Source organism: Saimiri boliviensis, chromosome 11 (genome assembly GCF_048565385.1).
Source record: "Saimiri boliviensis isolate mSaiBol1 chromosome 11, mSaiBol1.pri, whole genome shotgun sequence".
NCBI lineage: Eukaryota > Metazoa > Chordata > Mammalia > Primates > Cebidae > Saimiri > Saimiri boliviensis.
Window position 1 is genome coordinate 15,729,721 of NC_133459.1, and position 11,144 is coordinate 15,740,864.

The 11,144-nt window shown below is 49.6% G+C and overlaps 1 protein-coding gene across 1 annotated transcript in view; it reads left to right on the forward strand.

Annotated features, from left to right (window-relative positions):
* Positions 1 to 3,547, forward strand: part of PADI3 (peptidyl arginine deiminase 3) — a 40,129-nt gene extending 36,582 nt beyond the window's left edge. Inside the window, exon 16 of the mRNA XM_003934957.3 lies at positions 2,160 to 3,547. Coding sequence (XP_003935006.1) covers positions 2,160 to 2,393 — 234 coding nt within the window. The 3' untranslated portion in view covers positions 2,394 to 3,547. The remainder of the gene's footprint in view (positions 1 to 2,159) is intronic.
* The last annotated feature ends 7,597 nt before the right edge of the window (positions 3,548 to 11,144 follow it).

The following is an 11,144-nucleotide window of genomic DNA, read 5'->3' on the forward strand; positions in this document are numbered from 1 at the left end:
TTCAGGTTTTGTCAGATCAGGCTGCAAACCTCTAAGCCCCAGAGGGGAAAAGTGTTTGGTCAGTCATATTTAGGATTGTGGTGGTCAGTGGGGATGGCAGGGAGAATGGGGTTCCATGGTGCTTCTCAGAAGAGCTTCTAGCTAGCTGACCTCCGTGGTCCCTGTGGAATGCTTGTTGGTTAAGCCTTGGCCCAAGGGACATCAGGGAAGGGGACCACTTGACATTTGTGGAGTGAATGAATGATTGCATGAGGTCATGTGTGCAAAGCACATGGCATCAGCTGGAAACTCAGATGCTCATTCTGCTCTGTTCCTCCCAGCTTGAGGCTCTTCATCCGCCCACACGTTTTTAGGGTGTCCTGTGGCAGATGCAGAGTTGATTAAGAATGCCCCCTGCTCTCAAGGGACTCTCAGTCTAATTTGTTCAGAGGGAAACTTTAGAAGCAGGCTGGGCTTGGTGGCTCACACCTGTAATCCCAGCATTTTGGGAGGCCAGGTGGGTAGATCACTGGAGGTCAGGAGTTCGAGACCAGTCTGGCCAACATGGCGACACCCTGTCTCTACTAAAAATACAAAAATTAGCTGGGCATGGTGGTACACCCCTGTAATCCCAGCTACTCGGGAGGCTGAGCTACTCAGGAGGCTGAGGCAGGAGAATTGCTTGAACCCAATTCTCTAAGGACATGTCCCAGTGATCTATATTGTATGATAAGGCAATGTGGCAGTTCACAGGTGAGACAAAGCACTTCCAGCCTAAGAGGTAGACCCGAAGATCCAAGAAGGCTTTATGGAAGAAGTGGCCTTTGACTGAGCCTTGAGGGCTTTGACTCCCATGCTTCTAAATTTTTTTTTTTTTTTTTTTTTTTTTTTTTTTTTTTTTTTTGAGATGGAGTCTTGCTCTGTTGCCCAGGCTGGAGTGCAATGGTGCAATCTCAGCTCACTGCAACCTCCGCCTCCAGTGTTCAAGCAATTTCCTGCCTCAGCCTCCTGAGTAGCTGGGACTACAGGCATGCACCACCACATCTGGCTAAGTTAAGTTTTGTATTTTTAGTAGAGATGGGGTTTTAACCATGTTGGTCGGGCTGGTCTCCAACTCCTGACCTCCAGTGATCTACCCGCTTTGGCCTCTCAAAGTGCTGGGATTACAGGTGTGAGCTGATCCACCTGGCCCGCTTCTAAATCTGGAGCTTGCATTTGAAACACGTGGACAGGTGGGGCCCCGCCCAGGTGGTGCTGAGTAGCACTGCCATAGGTCACCCAGCTCCCCTCTCCACCCCTCCCCTCCTCCATCCCCTAGAAGGACTCCACTGTCCCATTGTCAGAGCCTGGTGGGGACCTGTCCACACCACCGTTGCCTCACGCCCCCCTTTTCCTTCCTCTTTTCAGGTAACTTTTTGCCCTCCACTTGCAAAGCCTCTTGTCACTCCCCTTCCTTCCTGAATGTTCGAGGCTATCTTGTAATTATATGTGTACCCCTAGAAGTTTGTGCAATGATCCAGGTTCTTGTGTTCACAAGAGACCGAGTCCTATTCAAGCCAGGTTCAGCCAGAGGGAGTCTTAATACAAAGACACCAGAAACCTGAGGGCAGGATCTACAGCAGAGCCTGGAACCATCTCTTGTCTCTGTGTCTACATCATTCATTTCTCTTTCTCTCTTCCACGCCACGTCCTCTTTCATCTCCCTTTTCTTTCAGTTTGGCTTCCTTTGCTGCTCTGTCCCTGGGGACAAAGATGAGTACAGCCACGCACAGACACTGACATGGGCAGAGACCGGCTAGACTCTCCCTTTGTCAATTTCAAATTCCTGGGAGAGGGACTCCGATTGGTCCATTTTGGGCCAGCTGTCCTCCCTGGCCCAATCAGCTATGGCCTAAAAGGTTGGGATTCTGTAGCACAAACATGGCAGCTGACACAACCCACAATTCCAAATTCACATTGGGGCAGTTTCCAGAGAATGTTGCCATAATGAGCTCTGTAGATGCTCTCAAAGGCACCTGGCTAAAGGGTTCTCCCCAGCCCCAGTTACCCTGTCATTGCACAGGAAACGGTGTGTAGCTATTGTCAAGCCTGCCTAAAAGACAAACCTAGGTCCTGCAGGTAGACTAGAGGTGTGGGGTGGGAGCCCAGTGACGAAGTGCTGCCTCCCCTTCGGACTGCAGGTGAACATGCTGGTGCTGGGGAAGTACCTGGGCATCCCGAAGCCCTTCGGTCCCATCATCAACGGCCGCTGCTGCCTGGAGGAGACGGTGCGGTCCCTGCTGGAGCCTCTGGGCCTGCACTGCACCTTCATTGACGACTTCACTCCATACCACATGCTGCACGGGGAGGTGCACTGTGGCACCAACGTGCGCAGAAAGCCCTTCTCCTTCAAGTGGTGGAACATGGTGCCCTGAGCCAGTCCCCACCCACCATCCTGTCCCCCTGGGGTGGGCCTTGGCCCAGGTGGTGGAGACAGAGACAGTCCCCTGAACGACAAGCACCAAGAGACCCCCGAAGCTCCAGATGAAACACTGAGGGTGACTGTCCCTCTCAGAAGCCTTTTCCCTGGAAGTGTCCATGCCTCACCTGCAACCCATTTGGTTCTCAGACTTGAATCTTCTTGACCTCCCATAAAGAAGGACATCATTTCTTACAGCCTCTCCCGTGAATCAATACGACCCATGGAGATGTCCCCTCCCAACCCTGAAGTCCTCCATCTGGGGACACATCCACATCGGGGTCTGGAAACATCCACATAGCTCATCGCCATCTTGCCCTGAGCGTCCTAGCAGAGGAAGGATCCATGATTCTGCTTTGGTCCAATTGCTTCCTCTCTGCAGAGGAACAACCCTAAAACCAGGCCACTCCACACAAGACAGGCAGGAGAGAGTCTTCCTCAAGCCCCTACCCCCCACCCCATAAAATGGGAGTCGTGCATCCACTTAGATCAGGGCGGCACCATCATTCACCCTGCCAAGCTCCTGCCCAGGTGTTGAACCTCACCTAGCATGAGCTGTCACATGGTAGAAGCTTCTAGATGCATGTGGAAGGAATGAGAGTTATTCCTGAGTCTTATAAGCTCCCCATCATCTGACATGCAGAAATCCAGCTTTGTCCAGAATCCTCCTGGAATTTCTTGGAGATGAAAGTATCTGGGGGATTGCTGGGTACTGGGAAGATTGAGTACAAGGGTGAAAAGGATGTCCCATAATACACATGGTTGACTGCGGTGATCTACCTTGTGCAGGTTAATATTAGGTGTCTGGAGAAGGATGCTTCATTGGCCCTGGGACCTCTCTCTGCAGGAGGAGAGACCCCTTCCTCTCCTCTGGATTGGTCCCAAGCTCTGTGTTGGCCTTGGGTCAGCGTTTCTACTCTGCCGCAGGAGGGGAGCTAAAGAGGCTAGAGCCACCAAGACAGCTCATAGCAGGAAGACTCTGGGAATGAGCCACTGAATTCAGGGGGTGGAGGTTCGGGGCTTTCTCAAGATATGTGCTAGCTACATGTGTGTTCTGTATGGGTCCAGCTGCGTTTTCATCACTGGCTAATAAATTAGCAGAAACACAAATGGCTTGGCTCTCACGCTGACCCTTCTTTGAGCTTAGAATGAGACAGCGAGGAGAGAGGAGTTTCTTGCAGCTGAAGCATTTGCTTTCTTGACCCCCAAGAATTTGGGGCTGACATCCCAAATTCTGATAAGACTGAAATTGCCTTGTCTTGGCTAGAGGATGGGTTAGGGCTGCCATGGACATTCTGATGATATGGACATATAAAAGCAAGCCTGGGGGTAAAATGCCAGACTCCCAGGACCAAGCAAGCATGGCAGGGATAGGGGCTGGGCTGCGGCCAGAGGTTGCACTGTGGAAGGAGGGGCAGTGGGAAGCATATGGAGGCCTATTGCATGCCCTTAGCAGCATCCTCCTTCCACCTGCAAGAGGCTGCAGGAAGCCTTACGCAGAGCCCTCGGGCCCTGGCCCTCTGCCCCCCCCAACCCCCTTATTTTCCCTCAAGGTGCAAAACACAGAAACACTCTCTAGCTCTCTGCGGACGGGGTGTGTGGGTTTCTCTAGCACTGCCTCCTGGCCATGGCTTACTTACGTTCTAGAACAGACCCCAGTGCCCCCTCACATGCCCGGATTTTGATCCATTAAGCTCCTTCCCCACCTTCCCCAGCAAGGGAAGCTGAGATAGATGAAGATGCTGAGAACATCCATTTTCTGAAAGGGTTTTGAGAGGGAAATGGGACTCTCTAGAGGGTAAGTGCCTAAAATTAGCAGAACGGGGATTGAGTTTCCAAAAGGCTTTTTTCACCCCCAAGACTGGCCACAGGGCTCTGGGTGGACCAGCATTAAGCCCTGGAAACTTCTTGCCTCTGAGTTGCTCCCTGTGCTCTAGGTTGGTGGAGCCAGGGCAACTGAGCAGTGAAAAACCTAACCCCAAAGCGGATGAGAAGCAAAATGCATTTGAACACGGCATTCACCTGTCCACACAGCAAAGGACAGGGTTGGTGCGTTACTTTTCGAAGGCTGTTCTCACAAATTACCATAAACAAAGTGGCTTAAAACAACACAGAGGTCAGAAGTCTGACATGGTATCGCGCTGGACCTCTACTGAATTCAGTCGAAGCTGAGCATGGTGGTACATGCCTGCAGTCCTAGCTGTTCAGGAGGCTGAGGCAGGCAGATTGCTTGAGACTGGGAGTTTGAGGTTACAGTGAGCGAAGATCACACCCCTGCACTCCAACCTGGGTGACAGAGTGAGACCCTGTCCCCCCAAAAAACAACAAGACAGGGATGGCGCCAGGTTTGAGAGACCGAAGAAGAGATCCGGAGCCAGTGACTGAGACATAAGGAATTTTTTTGGGTTAGGTTTTTTTTTTTTTTTTTTCTTTTGAGACAGAGTTTTGCTCTTGTTGCCCAGGCTGGAGGGCGATGGCACAATTTTGGCTCACTGCAACCTCTGCCTCCTGTGTTCAAGTGATTCTCCTGCCTCAGCCTCCCAGGTGGCTGGGATTACAGGCATGCACCACCACACCTGGCTAATTTTGTATTTTTGGTAGAGATGGGGTTTTTCCATGTTGGTCGGGCTGGTCTCGAACTCCCGACCTCAGGTGATCCATCCACCTCGGCCTCCCAAAGTGCTGGGATTACAGGCATGAGCCACTGAGCCCGACCAACATGAGGTTTATTGAAGGGATTTATATACAGGGCAGTCCAGTGGTGGTGTCTGGACAGGAGAGCCTTCTGCTTGTGAAGAGCTCACAGTTTATCGAGCATATTCACTTAGCACTCTCACCCTAATGACTTCCTCCTGGCAATCTTCATTTAACCCCTAACAAAAGGCCTCAGTCCCCTGTACAGCCTGCATTCCATGAGGTAAGCGGGGGGTTCCAGTGTTCCTCGTAGTTCAGAAATGAATCTCCGGGTTGGCCACTTTACATAGCTGGGAACCCCGCTGCACACTCATCATAGACTGTAAGATCATTCTCAGTGTGTGCTCCAGTTAAACTATCACTGTCAGTGCGTCTGCCACACACATGGGTCTCACTGACTTCAAGTCATCTTGGAAGGGCTGGTTCCTTCTGGGCTCCAGGGGAGAATCCTTTTTCTTGCCTTTTCAAGCTCCTAGAGGCTGCCTACATCCCTCAGCTGGTGGGCTTTTCCTCCATCTTCAAAGCGAGCAGCATAGTAACGTGAAATGGAGTCTCACTCTGTTGCCCAGGCTGGAGTGCAATGGTGCGATCTTGTCTCACTGCAACTTCTGCTTCCTGGGTTCAAGCAATTCTCCTGCCTCAGCCTCTTGAGTAACTGAGACTACATGCTGTCACCATGCCCAGCTAATTTTTGTATTTTTAGTAGAGACGAGGTTTCACCATAATGGTCAGGCTGGTCTTGAACTCCTGACCTCATGATCTGCCCACCTTGGCCTCTCAAAGTGCTGGAATTACGGGCATGAACCACCGCACCCAGCCAACATTTTTTATCTTCTTCTGATGGATTCTTCTGCTTCCTTCTTCCACTTGTAAGGATCCTTGCAATGACATGGGCTCGTCTGGATAAGCAAGGCTTGCCCACCATCTCTAGGTCGGCTGATGAGCAACCTTCATTCCATCTGCAAACTTCATTCTCTTCTACCAAGAAGGTCATATATACAAATTCTGCAGAGTCGAAGGTGGAAATCTTTGCAGGGCCATTTTTCTGCTGACCATAGGTAGCCAGGCCCCAACTGGCCTTTCTGGCCGCCAAGAGTGAGACCATACACGGTTCCCTCCGAAATTCACAGAAGCCGCAGCAAAAAGATGCCGAGTGAGCCCTCACTCGGGGACTGATGTTCAGTTCTGGACCCTCAGTGGGACTGAGACCTGGGATCCCGTGGATGCAGGCTGGGGGCTGCGAAAAACACTGGGAGCTGCCCCTATCAGTCCTGGGGTCAGGGGACACCTCTGCTGGCACTGCCTTCCCAGACAGCTGCCCATGCCACCCGGCCTGGTCCCTTCTGGGGCCTGGTTCTCAGGCCTGGACATCCCAGGGAGACTAGGATGAGGCTTGGGCTCTTGTGGGAAAACTTCCCCTTCACCCTATTGTGGTTCCTCTAACACAGCAGGCAACCTTGACCAGGCCTGAGAATAAGGGAAGATACTCAACCGGCTCATCTACTCCCAGCTGGTTGCCTGGAACCCCTCGGAGTTGGACCATAAGATGCTGAACTGGGACCCTCTAGCTGAGCACTTAACCTGTGTGAGCCTCAGTTTCCCCCTCCATAAAATGGGCAAAAAAACCTTCCTGCCTCATAGAGCTTGCATGGGGATGAAATAGGGTAACTCACAAGACATACTCAGGGTTAATAGCACAGTGCATGGTGCATAGTAAGAGCTCAGTAAATGATGACTCTTGTTACATATCACCCCCCAGGACTTCCTCAAGCATCTGCTGTGTAGAACCCTCCTAATCCTCACTCTTTCATAGATGACAAAGACCCTTTGAGACCCAGAGGTGAGACCAGGGAGGTAGGGAAGGGACAGCTGTCCTGGCTACTCTCATATCGTACCCTGCTTGTCTCAGCTGTGTGGGACTGGCCCAGGTGGAGGCTCCTGCCCAGACAGAAGCCGACAAGAAAGCCTGTCTTGCTTTACAGGCTCTGGGCAGCCCTGACTCACGCTTTCTTCAGAATTTAGAATTAGTAGCTGCAGGGCTTTGCCCAATCCTGTGGCCTCCTGCGGCTTCCAGCAGTCCAGGAAGGAGGGCCCTGGGTCCCTGGGTGAGGATGGCTGGAAAGGAATTCTGGATGGCTGGACAGAGTCCGTGGGACCTGTCACTTCCTACAAAGTCACCGTCATCCCAAGTCCCCTCCAGCATAATGAAGGTGAGTGCAAGCATTGTGCCAGCAGGCACTGAACACTTCCTGAGCACCATCTGATATACCCTCCCAGCATGCCAGCAGGCAGCTATTGTTACTGCTCTCACTTCATAGACAGGGAAACTGAGGCACAGCCACATGAAACAGCTTGCCCCGGTCGCAGAGCTTTTAAGTGGAGGTGAATTTGAGCCTAGACACATGACCTCTGTACCCTGGGTTCTTAACCAGTGGTTCTCAGCCCATCGACACATTAGAATCACCTGGAAGGCTGCTACAAACTAGCGGGGCCAGGCCCCCACCCTCAGGCATTCTGTCTGGACATGGGGATGTTACACAGAGTAACTCAGTGACTCAGGTGTGTAGCCAGGATTCAGCAACAGTGACTTTCGTGGGAAGACTCATGTTGTCCTTCTAAGCATCTCTGGCTGCTCCTCCCCGGCTCAATCCCCAACCTCTTAGAGTCAGCAATTTCCAGGGGCCATGGTCTCCTTTTTCTGGTACCAAGTGATTGGTGGCACCTCCAACAACTGGACGGTTCTTGCTACGTTCAAATTTTCTTTATGGGCCAGTGGTTCATAAACACAGCACACACAAGACTTCCCCAAAGAGCGTGTTAAAAAAAATACAGTTTCCTGGGTTCCTCTTCAGCCAGGACTCCTGAGGCCAAATCCCCAAGCCAGCCATCTGCATGTGGTAAAGCTTCCCAGATGGTTCTGGTGCATGCCTCAGCTAAACGGCCCAACTACTGCTTGTTCATCATGGGGAAAAAAATCTAGAAATAGTGAATGTTTATTGAGGGCGTATGTTTATTATCTTATGTTCCACACCTTGGACTGTTATTCCATCATTTAAAAAGAATTTAACAGGAGATAACCCAGTTGACCTGGAGGGATTTTTATACCTTTTTATTTTTATTTTATTTTTATTTATTTTTTATTTTTTTGGGGATGGAGTCTCACTCTGCTGCCCAGGCTGGAGTGCAATGGCACCATCTTGGCTCACTGCAACCTCCGTCTCCTATGTTCAAGCAATTCTCCTGTCTCAATGTCCTGAGTAGCTGGGATTACAAGTGTGCACTACCACGCCTGGCTGATTTTTGTATTTTTAGTAGAGACGGGGTTTTACTATGCTGGCCAGGCTGGTCTCGAACCCCTGACCTCGTGATCTATCCGCCTCGGCCTTCCAATGTGCTGGGATTACAGACGTGAGCCACCGCACCTGGCCCTAGAAGGGTACATTTTTTAAAACAATGGTCCTCAACATTTTTGGCACCAGGGACCAGTTTTGTGGAAGACAATTTTTCCACGGACCAGGAGTGGGTGGGGAAAGATAAGATGTCAAATGATGTCAGGGTCAGTATAATGCCAAAGTGGTCATCGTGACCTCAAAGCCACTCCCGTGTGTGTGTGTGTGTGTATGTGTGAATTTATGATTATACGACCATGGAGAGAAATAGTGGCAGATGCACAGTCAATTGTGAACATGGGTGTAGCAGGGAGGGATTGATTTGGTTGCATTATTATAATTACATATGATATGTATATAAACGTAAGCTTTTTTAAAAAAGTAAAAACGACCTGTGTTTTGGGTCAAAGACTGTAGCCACCCTTAGAGATCAAAGAACAGGTACAAGTTGAAGTTCTATAGAGAATAAAGTCCAGAACAGCACTTATAACAGAGACCCTCCTCCATGGAGCTTGCAGACGAGTGAATTACTATGAAGTCAATCACCAATGCAAAACAAGCTTTCAATAATGTTTCTGAATGATGTAAAGAGTAATGATGGAATGAAAACCTGTGTACTCAGCATCTTCTCTTTAAAAAAGGGAACACCCCAAACTCCTCTGCAACCCTGGGGATGACGCTTCCCTCTTCCTCCCATACCCAGGATTCTCACTCATCTGAAATTTGTGTTGATCATTCCTTTGCTCCTCTTTATAATTTCCCCACGTGTGAGTATCCCTGTTTTCCAAATGTGACTTCCAAGATCACCCTGGATGTTAACCTCGGGCCAGCAGAAAGGAGAAGAGAGAAGATGGAGAAAGCAAAACCTGCTTCTTTTTTTATTATTATTGCATTTTAGGTTTGGGGGTACATGTGCAGAACATGCAAGATTGTTGCATAGGTACACACGTGGCAGTGTGATTTGCTGCCTTCCTCCCCATCACCTGTATCTGACATTTCTCCCCATGCTATCTCTCCCCACCTCCGCACCCCCGTCCCTCCCCCATTTTCCCCCAACGGACCCCAGTGTGTAGTGCTCCCCTCCCCGTGTCCATGTGTTCTCATTGTTCAACACCCGCCTATGAGTGAAAATATGCGGTGTTTGATCTTCTGCTCTTGTGTCAGTTTGCTGAGAATGATGGTTTCCAGGTTCATCCATGTCCCTACAAAGGACATGAACTCTTCGTTTTTTATGGCTGCATAGTATTCCATGGTGTGTATGTGCAATGTTTTCCCTATCCAGTCTATCATCGATGGGCATTTGGGTTGGTTCCAGGTCTTTGCTATTGTAAACAGTGTTACAATGAACATTCGTGTGCATATGTCCTTATAGTAGAACGATTTATAATCCTCTGGATATATACCCAGTAATGGGATTGCTGGGTTAAATGGAATTTCTATTTCTAGGTCCTTGAGGAATCGCCACACTGTCTTCCACAATGGTTGAACTAATTTACACTCCCACCAACAGTGTAAAAGTGTTCCTATTTCTCCACATCCTCTCCAACATCTGTTGTCTCCCGATTTTTTAATGATCACCATTCTAACTGGCGCGAAGTGGTACCTCAATATGGTTTTGATTTGCATTTCTCTAATGACCAGTGATGATGAGCATTTTTTCATATGTCTGTTGGCCTCATGTATGTCTTCTTTTTAAAGTGTCTGTTCATATCCTTCGTCCACTTTTGAATGGGCTTATTTGTTTTTTTCTTGTAAATCTGTTTTAGTTCTTTGTAGATTCTGGATAGCACACCTGCTTCTTAATCACCTCGGGCCAGAAGAGTCACATATGAATTCCATTTACAGTCCATCAGCAAGAACAGCTCAGTGACCAAATCTGGATGCAAGGGGCTCTGAGTAACGTGGTCAAATGCTTGCCATCGAAGAGGGGGAAGGAGTTCTTTGCTGACTCAGAAGAGAAAAAGAATGGGCCAGGGGGAAAAAAAACCACAGCCAGTTGAGGTGGCTCACGCCTGTAACCCCAGCACTTTGGGAAGCCGAGGTGGGTGCATCACTTGAGGTCAGGAATTCGAAACTGGCCTGACCAACATGGTAAAAACTCGTCTCTACTAAAAATACAAAATTAGCTAAGCATGGTGGCACACGCCTGTAATCTCAGCTACTTGGGAGGCTGAGGCAGAAGAATCGCTTGAACCTGGGAGGTGGAGGTTGCAGTGAGCTGGGATCACCCCATTGCACTCCAGCCTGGGCAACAAGAGTGAAACTCTGACTCAAAAAAAAAAAAAAAAAAAAAAAATCTCTCACCGACGGAGGCATCTCAGGCCCTTCAGTCTGCAGCTCCAGTTTCACTGCTGCTCATTTAGTGGTATCCTATCCTTAGGGATTGAGGGTCAGCCTTCTTCTCCTAGCTGTGGCCATACAGAGCTGGGCTTAGTCCCTGTAGGTTCCCCTCTGCCTGCCCTCTCGCCCCACCTCTGGACCATTGGTCCTGGAGTCCTGTGTCTCCACAGGATGATGATGGTTATTATTAGTTTTTTATTTTCTTATTCATTTTTTCTGATGATGATGATATTATTATTTTGAGATGGAGTCTTGCTCTGTCCCACCCCGGCTGGAGTGCAGTG